The sequence below is a fragment of the Mastigoproctus giganteus genome, chromosome 5 (genome assembly GCF_048544385.1).
Source record: "Mastigoproctus giganteus isolate SK-2022 chromosome 5, ASM4854438v1, whole genome shotgun sequence".
NCBI lineage: Eukaryota > Metazoa > Arthropoda > Arachnida > Uropygi > Thelyphonidae > Mastigoproctus > Mastigoproctus giganteus.
Window position 1 is genome coordinate 93237522 of NC_143579.1, and position 19631 is coordinate 93257152.

Genomic DNA, 19631 nt, shown 5'->3' on the forward strand with positions numbered 1-19631 from the left:
AAAAAAGTCAGTCAATTTCTTTTGTTTCATTATCCCTTGAGCCTTTTGGGAGGCAATGTTACGGATTTTACACAAAAGTAACACTTGCATAGCATTTGCTTCTTGTACCTTGAACCACTCAATGCACATTGACAACAGTTTCAGCTTCATGGTGGCTAATTATGTTTGTTGTTCCATTAGCAGCAGCTTTTTCTTCTTCTTCAGTTTCAGAATCAAACGAAATTGTCATTACTCTTGGCACAATTTCATCATCTAAAATTTTGCATCCAACATCCATCTTGCCCATATCCAGCCAATCATTTACTTCCTCCATCGAAATATTTTTAAAACCAGGAGCGTTCGAACATAACTGCAAAATTTCAGTTTCGTTTGGAATGGTTTCTGTATCAGTTGAATATATTTCTGGCCACAACTTATTCCAGCTTCTCTGTATTGTTTGAACTGGAACATCATTTCAGGTATCAGCGATATTGAAAATTGTCTTTTATAGTGTAGCTTTTTCAAAACTTTATCAAATCTATTTTATTTTCTGCCGAAACAAGTTTTTGAATGAACATTTTGTGATAATGATGTTTTATACTTTCAATCACGCCTTGGTCCATCGGTTGAATGAGAGATGTCGTGTTTTCTGGCAGAAAGTGGCATGATATTTTGCCATCATCACTTTTTAAATCACATGTGTGTATGGAATAAGTAGGTGCATTGTTCATCAGTAGCAGTGCATATTGTGGTAAACCTTTTGATGCCAAATGTGATCTTACACATGGTACAAATATTTTATGAAACCAATCATGAAATATATCTTGGCTCATCCACATGTTGTTTTGTGAGAAATTTTTAACTGGAAAAGCATTTAAATTAATATTTTTAAATGATATAGGCCTTTTTTTGTTTTCCTATAACAACCAAAGGCAATTTATGACTACTGCTGGCATTAGCACATTCCATTATAATGATGCAATCTTCTTTTTGCATCTTATATCTGGATCCTTATGTTCAGTCATTGAGGTCAGTGTCTTTTGAGGTAGTGCCTTTGAATTAAGGCCAGTCTCATCGCAGTTGTATTTTTGATCTTTAACCAAACTTCGAGCAGCTATTTCCTTCTATAGTTTTTCATGATAAACAGAAATTGCTGCACTATCTGCACTTAGCTTTTCACCCTGGATCGACAACTGTCGAATGCCATGGCGAAACTTAAATTTGTCCAACCATCCGATGCTAGCCTTGAATGAAGGATCTCCGCCTAGTTTTTTGTTGATTTCAATGGCTTTTTCCCTTATTATAGGTCCCAACAATGGAATTCCTTGGCTACATTTTTGAACAAACTATTGAAACATTGCCATATCCAATTGTTCATTTTTAGCAAGCTTCATTGTTTTACGACTTTTAACATTACTGTCAGTGGTTTCCATTTTCGACACGTTTTCAATTTTGTCTGCATCACACTTTTTTATATCATTTACAGTTGTTTTTTCCTATTCTATAAACTAGTGCTATATTTGTAGTACTTCCACCTTTTCTTAGACGATTATTTCAATTTTTGTAATAATCCCAACACTACTTGTTTACATTTCTCTGTCATTTCAATGGGTTTACTAAATAAAAATTCTTAAAACGTGAAATAAGAGGTTAAAGTACAACCATATACAGTGAGTTGTATACAAAGACTGAGTGACGCATGGCGCCAATATCACAATGCATTATGGCATAGTGGGATTAAGTGACGGTAAATAGGGTGGCGGCAATCTTTCGGTTTATGTTTCTCTGTCATTTCAATGGGTTTACTAAATAAAAAATTATTAAAATGTGAAAGAAGAGGTTAAATTACAATCGTATACAGTGAGTTGTATACAAAAATTGAGTGACACATACCACCAGTATCACAATGCATTACGGCATAGTGGGGTTAAGTGATGGTTAACAGACTAACAGTAAATAGGGTGATGGACAATCGAAGTTTTTCTGTGTTGGTTAAATTGTCAAATGTGGACATTATAGGGATATTAGAAACATGGTGCCACTCAGACATAGGGGATGCAGTATTTAAATATGGTGAGTACTGTGTATACAGAAAGAAGAGATGTGGGGGAGCTCTTCATTAAAAGGCAAATAAAACATAAGGCACCGCATCAGTTGATGTGGGTGGCCAGTGTAATGTTGAGTCAGGTTGGTGTAACATAAGCACTGGGGAAAACAAAAATGACACTAGGAGTATGTTATAAACCAAATTACTGTGATGTGCTCTACTCTTAATACTTCAAGAGTCGTTTATGCCGACACTCTTATCCTTTTGGTTTATGGGAATTTACATTCCTCACTAGAAATATCTGATAACAAAATGACTGATTTATGTTCTTGGGCTATCTAATAAACTATCTATTTCCTCAGAAAAATACTGCTTTATGAATATCACCTCTCCATGATTGGTTCTTTTTGGAGTCTTAATCATCATACACTCCATCTCTTATATAAAGTGGCATTTCTCCCTCTCTGTACCTATGGTGCTGGTGCCTGGTTATGGTACATTAAGAAGGTTCATCTTCAGGAAAAATTATTATCTATTTGGCGATGTATGCCTTTAGTGATGAATTGAACATGAACAATTTCAACAGCTGTGCTTCAAGTCATAAATGGCTGTTCCACTAAACCTCCAGATAATCTTCTGTGGATTTTTTTCCATCTTTGTCACTCAAGAACAGTTGTTTCTTGGATACACTTTAAATACTCGTTATGACCCTAAAACTGAAAAGAAACACTGCTGGGCTGGGACCACCTTGTTCAACTTTGGTAAGATTGTTGGTCCAGTACTTCCAAAGGTCTGGTCACGCAAAACGTCATTCTATTGGTTACTTTTGCTTTGCAAAAAAAATGCGCTAAAATGGTTTTCTCCATGTTTAAAAAATTTTTTTACTGGCTGGGCATGGCTCACTTTGGGCTTAACTTATGACCTGTAATCTATCTGAATCACCTTTGTTTCTGTGGCCAATCTGAGGATTGGGAACACGTTCTCTTTAATTGTCTACTCTAAAATGATCTTTGTCAGCCTCTTCCAATCTTTTGCACTTCATTTTCTCCTGGGAATGAATCTTCTCTTCTGACATCAAAGGAAATATTTATTCAGAACTTTACTTGCAAGAGAGCTTTCTTGAGACTCCAGTGATTCCTCTGCTCCAACTTCCATCTCCCTGAAGGTCCCAGCTATGTATGTACAATAGCCTGCCTTTACAATCTCATACCGAATGCCCAAAGCAAGCTTGCAATCATTAAAATGTGAAATCCCACATCTGAAGCCAGCAAACACACAGACAAACTCACTCAACTACCCTCTAGAACGCACCTAATAGGATAGATGAAAATGAAAAGACAAAGATGAGGAGGAATTTTAGAAAAGCAAAAAGATAAGGAGGAATCCTACACAAGTAAGCCTGTGCCAGCAATAATCCCACTTCACTGCCAAGCTACATCTCTATCTGCTGAATTCTATTGAATCCTTTCTGGACCTCTCCACCATCACTGCTGGCCTCAGACTGGCTCTGAAGTGGGATTATTGCTGGCACAGGCTTGCTTGTGTAGGATTCCTCCTCATCTTTTTGCTTTTCTAAAATTCCTCCTCATCTTTGTCTTTTCATTTTCGTCTATTCTATTAGGTGTGTTCTAGAGGGTAATTGAGTGAGTTTGTCTGTGTGTTTGCTGGCTTCAGGTGTGGGATTTCACATTTTAATGATTGCAAGCTTGCTTTGGGCATTCGGTATGAGATTGTAAAGGCGGGCTATTGTACATACATAGTTGTGGCCTGCCTTCCCATAGTGTAGGCTGATGCTGGGCAGGCTTTCCAGGTGACAAAGTGGCCAGAAAGAGCTAAACAACACTTACACTGCACAAACACAACATTACACACACTTCTTTACAGAGTTCTGTTTCATCACAGTGTTCCATGGCAGAGTTAAACTAAAGTTCTGGAGCTGTCCTACATAAGGTACTATACATGTCTACTTGTGATGAGTATAATGAGCAACTATATAAATAGAGTAGGCCAGAGGATTTTAACTTTCAATTTATATATTCATGAAGAGATGAGGGAAATCCTAAGAGTGGGCTATGTTGCATCCACCTTCCAGTGAAAAATTTCTGCCCTGGCTTTCTTCTTTTTGTCTTCAGCCTTCATTGGGTAAGTCCTTTGTTTGATAGTTTACACAACATACAACAACCTTTCAACCTAGCTCCTAGGCAGGTTTAGAGGTTATTAAATACTTTGAGCCTTGGTTGTTTTAGTGCCAGTGCCTTGTGGTTCCTGATGAGATGGGACCCTGGCAGATAAACTTTTTTTCCATCATATATTTTAATTGTATTCAGTTGTCTTTTGGCATTTTAGTTCACATATCCGAAAACTCAAAAGCATGTTTCATAGAGAAGACAAGGTTGTCTCAGCAAGATGATCTGTATACTTTTGTATGATTCAAAAAATCATTTCTTACTATTTCAATTCAGAATAGTGTTGAGTATCCTGAATTAGCTAATTCTAGCACTTTTTTTGCCTTTGTACACTTTTGAAATCTCTTGAATTTTTCTGTGCCATTAAAGAACATAAATAAAGTTGCTTTAGAGAATATAAAGAGAAGCTTTAAAGAATATAAAGTTGCTTTAGTGATTATCTTAATTTGGCATCCTCGTTGTCCTACTAACCTCTTAATTGTTATTTCATTTTCATATTAGTAATTGAGAATATTATTTCATATTGAGAATACTACGACAAATGATAGCAACCATATAGAGCAGGGCTCGATTGATAAAGTATTTACTACAGTGCCACTTTTATGACTGGTAGCAGACTTTTGAAGCATTTTTTTTTTTTTTTGTTGCTCTCTCTTTTATTGGCTGATGCTGTATAAGCTTGCTTTCTTGCATTATTTGCCACTACTAATACTCTTCTGCATATCCTTGTTGCAAGTTTTGTATCAGCTGACAGTTGCGTTAGCTAAAAATAAATTGTGAACAAATTTTGTTTGTTTTAATTTCCACCGCTTAGGCATTTTCTAACCTATTTCTGAAATAGATTATAAATTGGTTTTGTTAAAAATATTTCAATTTTTTTTTTTTTTTTTGAACCATAAAAACAAGCAAGATATAATGACTTGAATTGTACCAAAAAGACAATTCAAGTCATTATTACATCTTGCTTGTTTTTATGCTTGGAAGGTTTTTTTTTTTTTTCTTTATATTTTTAAGAATTCACAAAGAAATATGAACTTTTCATAGTATTCTAAGAGATATGTAAATAATTTGCATTTTCTTTGCATTACAGTTCTACATACTTAGAGTTTCAAAACTTATAATCTTACAATCTAGTTATAATTGTAGACCTTACAAATACAGGGTGAGCCAAAAATCATCACCACACAACTACTATAAATTTGTTAGATGTATGCATTGAGCATCCACTGCATTACTTCTATATCAAGTGACTCAGTAATCCAAATAATACTGAATGTGGCCATTTCTGTTTGCAATACCATATATTCACATCCTGACTGCAGAAAAAATATTAGAAAACTAGAGCAATGGCATTTTCTTGCACAGAGTATGTGTTGCTCTAAATGAGCAACACATACTCTGTGAAATTGATATGTATTTCACTGCTTCAGCACAAAGTTGTTAACTGAGACCTGACCACCTGACTTGAAAGAGGTAGTAATGGCAGTGTGTTATAAACTAGTCTTTTTGGTGATGCTATTCGAATTAACCCTCTGTAACTTTTATTGGCATATGACAGATGTTACTTCAAATTTTACCTTTTTTAATTTGGAAATAAAATCAGATTTTCCCACATAATTCCCCTATCAATATTTTCTAACTGGTTATACAGTATTTTCTGTTTTTGTTTCAGCATACTGTGAATTACAAGCAACCAGTTTTTTGTTTGGGAAACAAGTGTAAAACCTTAGAATAACTAATACATTTAGAAGGGGTTGATTTAATCCTCCATTGTTTGCACCCTAAATGGAACAAATATACTGTCTTCTGTGAGACACTTTTTTTTAATTATAAAGTAATAAATTTTTAGCTTTTTCACTGAATTTAAACTGGTGCTCTATTAATAATGATTTGCTAAACTCAGTTACAAAATACCGAACAAAAATAAATGAGAGAAACCAATAATAAAAATGTTTTTCATATTTTTTAGAATTTTCAGTCACTCATCTGACAAATTGAACATCTGTATTCTTGTCAGCTGTTTGCTTTAGTTTCTGTTAAGCTAATGCAACCACAGCTTTATAGCAAGATTAAATAGCTATTGCTGGTGTCTCACAGACATCATGTAAGTATGGGACTTGAGTACAAGAAACACAGATATCATTGCTCACCAGTTGTCTGTTAAATGCCAATTAAAAAAATTACTTTATCATAATTCAGAGCATATTGTAATGGAAACACACAAAATACTGCATGATCACGTGGAGAAAGACACACAGGAGTGTTTCATTTTATTTCTAAATTTAAAAATATAACAGAAAAATTTTAAAAAGTGCCATCTTTCAGATGCCAAATTAGCAGTAGAGGGTTAAAAACAGTACAGAAAGAAAAGGATTGGGATGTTACAACCCAGACAGGCATGTGAAATGCAAAACAAGTGGCAAGGAAGGTCCACAGAATCCATCCTCTTGACAATTTAACTACTATATAAGGCAACTGTGAGACCACACTTGGAATACTGTGCTGAAGTATCAATACCATACTTCAACACAACATTATAATTCATAATAAAAAAAAAAAAAAAAATTGAAAAGGTCCAAAAATGGTAAATGTGCATGTGAGATAATTAACTAATTTATATACTGCAGAGGGAATCTGACTGATTTTATAAGGTGCTGAAAGCAGATAATAAAATGAATAAGTGAAATTTTCACAGTATTAAATGACACAAGAACCAGAAGGCAGGAACTACAGATTGGATTGTGTAGATTTCTTTAACCAGCAAGTTGTTGATCATTGAAATAAGTTACCTCCATATGTAGTTTATGCAGACAGCTTTGGAAATTCAAAGGCCAGCTGGAATGGCTATGGAGAAGAGAAAAACACTTTTTTTTTTTTAATTATTATTTTAAATGTGTTTTGTTTTTGATTAGCAACAAGTCTGCTAGTCAAAAATAAGTCAAATTAATCAATAAATGAAATAATATAAATCATACTATTATTGTATATAACAGGAGTGGCCTACTTAATTTGTGATGCGATCTACTTTTTTTCCTTCAAAATGTGCTGCGATCTACCATCTCAAAAATTACATTGCACAAGGTGCACAAATCAGGGGATGACTGTATATTTAAAATTTGTCGTGATCGACCGAAATTAAATCCACGATCGACTGTAGATCACGATAGATTCATTGGCCACCCCTGGTATATAATATTAATTTTACTAAACAACTTAATAAAATAGTTAACAAAAATTAAGAGGTACATTTCTGATATTTGGCTATAACTGCCAAAAATCCAAGCTATACCACTGTTTGTGTATATCATCCACTAAAAGTTCCTATACAACTTGGTCAGGGTAAGCATAGATTTTTGCTTCTTTGCTGCTCTTTATAGACGTCCATATTCTATTTGCTACCTGTTGAAAAGTTTTGACTTAAATGGGAAAAAAAATGGTGCCTAATACAAAATTAACCATTTTTTTCTCATAACATGGAGGGGGGGTCAAGATAACTTTTTCACTAACACTAGTCATATTTCAAAATATCACCCAATTAGATCAGCTGTCATAGACTTGTTTGGCTCCTGTATGCTATATCCAATGCCATGCTTGTCTAAATATAATCAAGATATAAAATACAGTAATGCCCAACAAAGATGTCAAAGGAGCACAGTATCCATATTATAGCTTCAGTAGCTATATAGTAGAATAGCCACAATTATAAGGGCATTTTTAAATTCAGGTGTGGTCCCCTGTGGACTGGAGATGCATGAATGTACCCCCAATTCATAAAGGGGATCAAAGAGTGACATGAATAATTACAGACCTGTTACTTAACTTCTGTTCCAGGGGAAAATAATGGAATCATTAAAGAAGCATTGCTTAAAGAAGTAATGAAGGACCATCTAGACAAGAGTGCAGTTATACTTCAGTCACAGCATGGATTTGTTACAGGGCTGTTACCTGGTCTGACCAGTTTGATTAGATACTATGATGCAGTAACAGAGGAACTGGATGCAAAAATAATTGATATTATATACTTGGATCTCAGGAAAGTTTTTGATACTGTTGCACATAAAAGAAAAGACTGCTGTATAACTTGGATCAGTGTGGCATTAAGAGTAACTTACTGCTATGGATAGAGGGAGAGTAGTTACCAATGGACACTGCTCTGGACTAATGTTATTAATGAAGTTTCCCAGGGTTTGTTCTTGGTCCCATTGTTGTTTTCTGTATTTACTAATGACATTGATGAAGGTATATCAGGCTTAATGTCTAAGTTTGCAGATGATACAAAGATTAGCAGGGTGGTTAATGGCAGTAATAAAGGTATGCTACTGAACAAGATCTATTAAAATTAGGCAGATGGGCTGGGAAATGAATGCAAGCTATCAGGAAAGCGTGTGGGGTTTTGTCAATAATACACAGGAATTTTGCTAGCAGGAATAAAAAGGTGATTATTCCATTATATCAGGCAGCATCATGAGTACTGCATACAGGTCAGGAGGCCCTGTTTTAGGAAGGATGTAGAGTTGCTGGAATGGGTGCAGAGAAGGGCAACAAAGGGATGCTCTTACCAAGAAAGGCTTCGGTTCTGCAAATTGCAGCATGGAGACTAGCACCTACAAGGTGATCAAGGCTTTGAATGGATTGAGCAAGTTCAATTCTGATGAGATTCTTCCTCTTGCTCAGACTATGAACATGAGGGGACATAAATTCAAATTGAAGAACGATGGTTTCAGAATAGACATTATTATTATTATCATTAGCCACATGGTGCAAGGAAGCCTGAGACTTTTGCTGCACCAACCAAAAATTTTTTTTAGTTACTCTGAGAGAGAGAGAGAGAAAACAAAAGTCAGATGTAGAAGGGAATCACCAAGAAAGAGAAGAATGATGATATCCAGCTTAGGACCTTGGGGTTATATATGTAGAAGTTTTCCAGTGAGTGGTTGATCGTTGGAACAAATTTCCATTTGTTGTTGTGGACTTGACAGTTTGGATAAATTCAAGGAAGAACTAGACAAACTTTTGGAGGAGATGGACAGGTGATGTTGGAAGTTTTTTTTTTTTGGCCAATGCTTTATGAGCTTGCTTTCTTGCAACATTTGCCACTACTAATACTATCCTTCTTCTTATTCATAGTCACACCCAAGGATTTCATCCACCGTTGACAATTACTAACAAAGGGAAAAAAAAATGTGGTAATTAAATAGAAAAAGAAAAATTCATGTGGGTTGCATGGCTTTTGGCTCACTTTTGGCCATGAAATTGACTTTCTCATGCATTTTTATATTGAAATGTTATACATAATACTTATTATGCTTTACATTTATAGAAGAAATATGGAGGCCATGGGTTTTCACATATTCTCCTGAATGTAGTTCCCCGGATGAGAGCTAAGGGTTTCAGTCAAGATACTATAAATAAGATCCTTATTCACAATCCCAAAGAATGGTTAACATTTAAGTGACTTCAACTGAAATATTACAAATAAGGGAATAGAAATCTAAAATGATAACTTTTAATTAATTTTGTTTCTAATCTGCATAAATATAGTGCAATATTGTATCATGATATAATTACAAAATTTTTACACATTATTAAAGGAAATTAGCCAAAATCTGTACATGAAAAGAAATTGCCAAAAAGAAAAAGTAATGACACTTGTGTGTACAAAATATAGTTTGGACTATTGAAATCGAACTGTATTTTTTGTAATATGTATTTTTATTTTATTTTTTTTTTTTGCTATTATACTGATGTCAAATCGAAATATATTTTTGCAGGTTCTGCTTAAATATAACCACTTTTGGTCTTATACAACTGCTAATATTACTCAACTGATAAGAGTTCGTTTTTGGTTTAAAATTCTCTTCTACATTAACGAGTATCTGAAAAATAAATCATAATATGGTCTTGATAAGAAATTTTATTAATCTGTGTTCAACCCCCACTAGCAAAAACAAAGGGTATCTATACCTATGTAATAAACATGTAATTTAAAATTTTTCATTGAAAACTTATTTAAACATGCAACTGTAATGTTAATTGTATAACTATGTAGTTAAATAGTAGGAATAAAGTATGCATTTTTTGTCCATTTTTCTTATGTATTTTTATTAATTACATAATTTATCGGGTTAGATACCCCAGTAGAATCACTGTGCATAAATCAAAGATCCCGATTAGATGTGATTAACTAAAATATATTATTGGATTGACTGAAATAATATGAAAATGTAAAACTTAGAATAAGGCTTAAAAATAATATTACACTATAGTTTAGTTACCAAGTTAAGCTGACCGGGCTAGCCGGGTGGGTAAAGTGCCTGCCTGGCAACCCAAAGGTCGCAGGTTCAAATCCTGCCTCGGGCTTGGATATTACAATGGTGCTGTACTCTCCAGTTGAACCTTGCGGCCACGATACACGAAGGAAGCAGGAAAAAACTGGTTCCTTTATGTATTGCTCAACATCATACAATAAAAAAAAAACAAAAAAAAAAAAACCAAGCTAAACTGGAACTGTGGAACTGCTGTTCAAAAATATTAATATTTTAAGTTAAGTGTTATTCTTGGTTACATATTGCAAAATATATTACAGCTTAGCATTTTTTGTTGACTTGTACATTATGCCTGCCTTGACTGTCTTTTTCTCTGGAATAGTTTTGCATAAATGTATTGAAGCGAATGTGACTGCTTGTTTTCCATTAAGCCAGGGAAAATTTGTAAAAATATAAAAGATCATTCTGTATTGTCTTGGCACAGAATTTAGATTCAGTAATACATATAATTCAAATAATTTATTTTTATTGTGGAAACAGACTTACAGTTGAAGTGAAACACACCACTTTTCAATGTATTTTCTTACTTCAGTATAAACAGTTTCCAGGATCCACTGTATGTCATGTTAACTGAGTATAGTAGGATCTTGCTGATCATGGGATTTATATTCCTGGAGAAATCTGCAACTGGCATCTTTAACCAGTTAGGAGTAACTTGCAAAATATTTTACAGAAAAGTACCAATTTTACATTTGCACTGCTAAGAACAGACACACACAAAAAAAGTATAACTCAAGTAGCTACGTGAGGCAACCACTTGAGTTATACCTAGGAGGCTAAGAGTTAAATGCTTGGGCTACAAAGTAGCCCCAAGCATTTAAGTCACATTATGTGGGCACCATTGAACATTTCTTGTTTTTTTTTAATTGATCACCAGTACTACACATGTAAAATATCACTTATACTTCCAATCCAAGTGACCATTTTGGAATATTGTTTGAATTGCCATAGAGGAGCCATAAGTAGATATTGATTTTTTTTTTTTTTTATTGATCAATAATACTATAAAATTTACCTAAATGAAATATCTTATGAAAAGTTTTTTTTAAATTATTGAATTTTTAAAAACAAACTTTTCAACATTCATAACTTGATCACATATTACATACCTGCTAACTCTATATTTATGAATGACAATCTGTCTGATTTTTTTAAGCCCCCCTCTTTCTCTATTGTGAAACAAAACAGCTTTCAAAGCTTTACTCAAAACTATCTTTCTGTGAAAAGACACCACTATTCTAAACTATGAATAATACCAGTTTCTTCATAAAGAACAATCAAATAAAACCAATAGCACAAATTCTGTAACAGTGTAAAAACTTTTTCTGATGTGGAAATCTTTCAGCTGGGAGCAGATTCCATTCTTTTAAATGAGATGTCAGAAGCTCTGCACTGGCTTTGGTTAGGCCTCAGTTCCTTACTAAATCATCCAATTATTGCTGATAAGGGAAATGTGGTACTTTATCTAAACAAGCTTCTGGGTTATACTGTTCACCAGATTCATCATGCAATTCTGAAGACACTTCTCTGGAAGGCTGACAGAATTGGCAGATCTTCACTTCATTGTGTGGCAAAAGAGGATGGTATTGGGATACACTACAGCTTTTCGATCTGCAGACTTTTTAAACTTTGATATATCTGCTATACAAAAGTATGTCACCATAATGATCTGTAGGCACTTCATTGTTCAAGGTATAGCAAAAGGCATGTGCTTACAATCATGAAACCATCCCTCTACAGTTGACCTGCAACTACCACAGCAGAAATGAAGAGCCCAATATTTGTCTTGACCACTGACAGGCATTGCAAAACTTGGTTTCAATAACGACAGTATGCTCCACCTTCTTTGGACCTATATAATATCCACAAACATAGCACTGAGTTTGGAGAAGCACTGAGTTTGGAGATAACTTACACTTTTATTTGGCAGCTACAGCAAATCTGCAAAAGCTTATTATATAAATACTACAGGTTTTTGAGATGTGTATTATGTAAGCATTGGTATGCAATTATGTAATAGATGTCTCAAAAACAAAATTCAATTGCCATCAAAGTATTGACACTAAAGAAAAACAAATGACATCATTACATTCAGCACACAAAATACATATGAGTTGACAGTATAAAATTTTTTTTGTCATCTGTTATTCACGATGAAAAAAGTGCTCTAATGTACTTGTATAAATTTAATTTATGAACTTTATAACATCACTGGGTAAATTTTCTGTATGATATTAAATATATATATTATTTGTTTAGATTTTTTTGTTTTGCATAATTTATTCAAACTTACAAATTAAACCTACAATTGTACAAGTTTCACCCTGTGTCTACATCAGGATTATAACAGGTTAATCAAAGCTACGTAATTGCAGCTATTGTGTATATAAATAGTGGCATGAAATATTTAATATTAATATAAATATGTTAATATTAAATATTTAGAGTTCATCTTTAAATTTCTGAGTATTATGCAGGTGTTCTCCAAAGTCTGTAGCTTCACTTCCAACAAATATTTCATGGTTGTCAATTATCTCTTGAATGGACAGTTTTCCATCTTTATCTACATCAGAACTTTCAAGAAGGTGGTCTGCTTCGTTTTCAGATATTTCACTGAACAAAGTAAAATACTTCTTTCAGTAAAGGAGAAAAAAAAATACATACAGGGTGTTTGCAAACCTCTTTAACAAAACTAAAACAGTATTGTGTGAACTATGAACAGGATATATAATACAAACCAGAACCCACTTTCAGGTGATAGAGGATGTCTTCAATTTTTTATTCACCACCCAGAAAGTTGATGTGCCGTAGTAGAAGGCAATATAATTGCAAAACTGTAATCATGGTGAAATTTGGCCTTTTGCATGATGAGCTGTCACAAAGTGTACAGACAGTGCTTCTTTGGAGAAGCATTAGAGGCATTATGTATTTGGACACATTACAGAATTTCTTTATGACAATGATGCCAACTTGATTTTCCGATATGGAGAAATATACCACAAAGAAGTCTGTGGATACCAGATCACAGTGTTTTATGGGAAATGGATTGAAAGAGGACCAATTTTGTGGTTTTGATAATCCTCTGATCTGACTCCTTTAGATTTGTGATTAGTTAAAGACCAAGTGTATGTTCCACCTATGCCAGAAACCATTAAGGAACTTAAACAACACATTTGTGAACTATCAACCATGTTGACAGCAATATATTGTGTCAAATATAACTAAGGTGCCCACATCAAACATTTTAATTAAAACTTGTAAATATCCTCTATCACCTGGATATGGCTTCAGGTATGTATCATGTACACTATTCACAAAATAATATTCTAGTTTTGCAAAGGTTTGTGGACACCCTGTATTACACATTTTATTTTGCATAAAATTAAATAACAAGGATAACAAAATATAATAATTATAAACACTATCTTGGAATATGGTCAAGTTTAATTTTTGAAGTTAAAAGATTTCTTCCTACAGATACTTATCTAAAGTTCATACATGTTTCCTACAGCTGCAGAGATGTTCTCCAATCAGATGGTACACTATCTTTGTATTAACACAATTTTTTTTAATATTAGCAAAATAATCCTTTTTACAAAAGCCGAATTTTCGTATATTGCAGAAAAGAATACAACAATCACATTTAATTTTGATTTTTATTTGTTTACTTTTTCTTTTGCAATAACCCTAAGCAAGTACCTATAGTACTGCAGTGCTATACTTGAGTTGAGAAGCCAGTAACTTGTTAAAATAGAAGAAAGGGGTAGAACCATAGATGGCAGTGCTTTTGAAGAGGTAGAAGTACAGATGAACTTGTGAAAATATCTATTAAAAAAAAGATATGCAGCAGAAATCAAGTGAATGTGTAACAGGGAGTGAAATTCATCTGTGTGTGTGTGGGGGGGGGGAATCATGAATTAATCCAACTGCTCTTTTGGATATTAGGAATTTAGAGAGGTTTACGGGAGGTGAACCTCCCAGATGTGGGAAAAGCAATGCATGATGAAGCAATCTACATTCCTCAAATAGATCTTGGGGGTTGGGAAAATAACGACTCAAATGCAATAAATATACCAACCTGTATATATGACAAAGACTTTAATAAAATAAAATTGAATACAGGATAAAACTGTATATTTAATATAAAAATAGAATACACTAATAAAACTACAGAGTTAAAAGCAATAAAAACAACACCGAAGCTTTCAAAGTTGACCACCTCCTTTGTCAACAGTGGAACTTTACAGCCATGATACATATTTAAATAATACCAGCAGCACTTAGTACATGTTAATGGAGGAGCACAGGAATTATCCTCCACATGTGCATGGAGACTGGAAATGGATTGGGAGTGTGCCAGGCTGGACCATTCATCCTGTCCAAGGATCACGGTCTCGAAGAAGGGATGAATACAAACTCTCCCATCTCTATTAATGGTGTTATGTTCCGAAGAACAAATTCTTAAACTCTCAGGCCATTTCCAGTGCCAATACCTATGTGAACAGTCAATGCAATTATTGCTAATCATTCACATAGGTAGTTTTAATTTTATCTATTTATTATTTTTATCGCTTTTAACTCTGTAGTTTTATCAGTGTCTTCTACTTTTATATTAAAATTAAATATACAATTTTATCCCATGTTTAATTTAATCTTAACGTCTTATTAACCTCAAACCCAAGCACGGTACTAAGTACTATAGGTTCTAATACCTCTCGTGTTTGGGGTTCACATAAAAAAAAAAAAAAAAAAAATCTTATTAAAATCTTTGTTTATATATATATGGGTTGGTGTATTTATTGCAGTTATTATGAGAAACAATCAACAATCTGTACAGAGAAAATCATAGTTTGTGAGAAGAGTAATGCCAGAACAAGAGAGATTACCTGGTTTTTTGAATAAAAAGAAAATTATATTTTTGCTATACTGATATGAAGAAAAGTCAGAACTTGGACTAATCCAAGGAAAGAAATGTTTTTGCAGAGACTTTCAATATTTTTTAAGCTGTAGACTCCCATCTTAACATATCCACTCTATCTTTCAGCCCCAAGAAATTTAAAAAATACTAACAATGCAACTCCTAATGCTTAGCCCATTAATATGATGATAGGAGGGAGCTTGACATATAGAATGGTTTTCCAGTGTATCAAAATCTATAGTTTGCTTTTGCACAATTTGAAAGAATATATGTAAAGCCTGCAGAGTTAACAAGTTGAAGGTGAACAAGAGAAGACCACCCCTTTTAATTAGGCTTCACCTGGTTCTGCTAATAAATCCTATAAACAAAGGAAATTCAAAGTATCAGTTAGGATCAACTTTTTACCAAATTTTGTCATTAACAGCAACCAATATGTCAATACAGATTACAAAAGATAAATTCTTCCAAATACAGACTAATGAATGTTTTGCAGTTGAACCCTCATATCACATCCCTCACCCAGATGCTGAGAATATCCTTTAACTAGCACAATGAAGCCAGTAGGTTACCAGTCAGCTATCTGCTGTTTGATCAACAGAGAAAGACTTGAATAGAAGCTTGATAAAGATGCATAACCATAATATGGCTCCTTTTCCTTTAAAATCTTAATACAGTCTCTCCTCGACTTATGACAGACTTACAAACTGGACTTTCAAGAAAAAAAATTTAAAATATTTTACACAGCAGGATGCTGCCATATGACTACCTCAGCTACCTGTGCAGTAATATTAAGGGAGCATCCCCACAGATAGCCCATGAAATTGCACAAAATCGTCAATTTTGATTTAGATGCATTTTCCAACAGTTAAGCCTAGCAACACGCTGAGACAAAATACGAATTCCAAGTGCATCAATTCTTATTAAAGAGACTTCTGGCAACTTATTAAATGCATAGATTATGAAATATCTCATCAAATGATGACAACACTGACACTCCTAGACGATGGGTGTTTGAAAATTATATGTACTGTAATGAAAAAGATTTTAGAGATTTGTAAAAAACTAAACTATAAAAAGATAAATAGTTTAATACATAATTGTTAAAAAATTAAGCTATTGCCACTATTTATTAAGTTTAATACATAAATAAATGCCCCATGTGCAAACAGCTGACCACATTACTTATACTGTGTTCCATTTTATATGATACTTTATATGTATTAAAAGGTAAATGCACATTACTTTTATTATATTATTTGTATTTCATTTTATAACTTCTACTTTGTTTTATTTATAGTACTGGACCATAATTAATGTAAAAACATAAAAAAAATGGGCTTGCGTCTAAATCAACTTACAATGTGGGGTGTTGGAACTGAATCAACTTATGACATGGTTGTTGTAACTCAAGCAGTGACTGCATTATAAACTGTTTGACTCTTTAGCACTAGTCTAAAGAGTCAAGCAGTACCATATTTTGTGTCTAAAAACCTTTCCTACAGACAAAGATAAGTATATACCCAGAAATATCTGAGAATTTCCTTCTATTTTCTACTTACTTTCAAATGCATACTGCATTATAAACCTTGTTAATCATTCAAAATCAACTTCAGTGACAGTCACAGGGCTTCCTAGCTTCTTATTCCCTTCCAGCTTTAGATTTTTCTAACTCAGAGCAGTACAGGTATTCCTCATTTAGTGAACTTTCATTTAATGCAGATATAATTTTCACTTTTGTGTGCTTTCCCTGCCAAAGAACTTATTATGAAAATCCCAATGTTTCATGCATCTCCATTTTTCTTTATATGTACCATGCAGATCAAAGATTGTAGCTACTTAATCTCAACTGAAGCTAAGTTAATTGTGAGATTAAATTCTAGATTGCACTCTGTCACTGTTTATATACTCATACAACATGAAAAAAAAATAAAAAGAATAATGGAATGTATATATATATATATTTATACATATATTCTGTTATATGTATAAATATATATGTTTTATTGTGGACCAGTGGGGTTGTGTGTATTCCTTGTGACTGTGGAATTTGTGATCATGTTATGAGTAGCTGAATGTATTAAAAATAAAAATGATATTGATAATCAAAATTGTGTGTTGCCTTTCCTTACGTAACTTCTATGCCAGCCTCACTGTGGATATCATGGAGTGAAAATTGCTTATTATGTTTCTCTTTGATATTCATGATTCATATTTAAAAAGAATTGATACCTGATTATGTCTTCAAAAAGATCATATTCTTCAGCTCATTGTGCTGGTGATAGGAAATGTATTAATTTAGAAGTGAACTTGCAGTGCTTAAGTACTTTGAAAAAGGTGATCATGTGATTATTATTGCTAATTCAAAATAAAGACGTGCAGCTAAGATGTAATCTCATTCCATCCTGGAGTCAGCTGTGAAATTGCAGCATTTAGGTAGTCTGACATGGAGATCTTGTTAATAATTTGGATTGAAGACCAAACACGATGAATCCTGTTAAGCACAACAATAATTCAAGACAAGGCCAAGAACTTCTTCAAAAATTTAAAAAGTGAGCCACAAAAATATACACTAGCCATTCTTTTAGGAACAAATACCGAAAGAGACTTTGAGGCTCAAGCTAGTCTAGTTTGAGGCTCAAGCTAGAGTATATCACAGAGAGAAAATCCAGGGACTCTTAAAGGATATAAGGAAACTTTTTTTTTTTTTTTTTTTTAAATATTTTTAAAGAATGGCTTACTCCTTACTTCTGCCTTGCTGTAGAAATGCTAGTATATCACAGAGAGAGAGAGAGAATTCAAGGATTCTTTTTTTGGAAGATTTTCAAAGAATAGTTTACTCCTTACTTCTGCCTTACTGTAGAAATATATTGCAAAAATAATAACATTGCACGCAAAGCAATGTTGCTTCTCAACAATGCTTTGTGTTGAGAAGTCCAATAACATTTGAGTTCAATTTTTCCAAAAAATACAACAGCCTCAATCCAACCAATCGGTTAAGGTGCAATCTACACATTTAGAGAAAATAATAGCCCATATTATCTGCATAACCAGTGCTGGCAAGTAAGCAGTTCTGAAGAATAGATCACTCATCAAATTACAACAAAGAAACTAGAATGAGCTTTCACTTTAAGTGATGAGGTTCAGTCAATCATTTAAGACATGGATCTCAGAGTAAACTGGACTTCATCTGTTTACAGATACTTAGATTAGTTGACCGAGTGTTACAGGGAAAAGCAGAAGTCCGGTACCGTGTAAAGTACATTGGATATATTTTTTTGTAACAAAAAAAAGTTCATTATTTGCACCAAGCATGAGCATGCCTTCAATAGACACACTGACGTGATGCATACATCCAATGAAAGTGATGAGGCTTCCTCCACTCCAACACAGATTCCCAATAAAACTACAAATTACAGTAAAACGTCAGTTATCCGTGGATCAATTATCTGTAGTACTCCATATGTACGTAGTTTTATTTTTAACAAACATTTAAAGAATGTTTATCTGTCCAAGTGGATTCTTAAAGTATACAGGAAATCGCTGTTGTCTCTCTCATTTTGCCACCTGGTAACTCATGTCAGATGTTTTTACACATGCAGATGTGAAGTCAAGTGTCTTGAAACACCTTTCTGGATTTCTAATGCCAAATAACATACAAATGTAACCTATTTGCATTTGTCTACTAAATAGCACGAAAGCTTGTTCTTGTGCTTGCTGCATGTTGTATGTAATATTTATCTCACATTTCAACCCCTAAAGATGTCAGGTAGATGAAAACAATTTGTTTTAACAATTGCAAAGACACTGGAAATTATTAAAAGACATGAAAAAGGTGAAAGTGTTTCAAAGCTTGCACACGAATTTGGAATTGGTCAGCAGACATTAAAACCAGCCCAATATAGATAAATTTGTTTCTAAATGTGACACATTTGCTTGTGCTTCACAAAGAAAATCACTCAAAGATGCTACAAATGAAAAACCTGTAATGATAAAGTGGTTTTTACAACAAAGAGCTGAAGGAACTCCAATATATTAAAAAAAAAACAGGCATGTAATAAGAGAGTTAGAGATAGAGAGTGAAAAGCTAGGGGCTGATAATGCAGGAGCAACTTTATTTTGTGATGAATTAGCTACAATTATTAAAGATCTTGTCCATCGCAAATTTACAAGGCAGA

General features: G+C 33.6%; 2 protein-coding genes across 3 annotated transcripts in view; one reads left to right on the top strand and one right to left on the bottom strand.

Annotated features, from left to right (window-relative positions):
• The window catches only part of LOC150085565 (N-acetyltaurine hydrolase), a 121652-nt gene extending 111852 nt beyond the window's left edge, over positions 1–9800 (top strand). Inside the window, exon 7 of the mRNA XM_090373349.1 lies at positions 9533–9800. Coding sequence (XP_090229475.1) covers positions 9533–9667 — 135 coding nt within the window. The 3' untranslated portion in view covers positions 9668–9800. The remainder of the gene's footprint in view (positions 1–9532) is intronic.
• A 2910-nt stretch (positions 9801–12710) lies between these two features.
• LOC150085566 (reticulocalbin-2) overlaps positions 12711–19631 on the bottom strand; it is a 95099-nt gene continuing 88178 nt past the window's right edge. The window contains exon 8 of one of the 2 annotated variants that reach the window (XM_090374113.1): positions 12711–13151. In XM_090374113.1, the coding sequence (XP_090230239.1) occupies positions 12980–13151 (172 nt within the window). In that variant the 3' untranslated portion in view covers positions 12711–12979. The remainder of the gene's footprint in view (positions 13152–19631) is intronic. The other variant, XM_090374112.1, reaches the window with a different exon arrangement.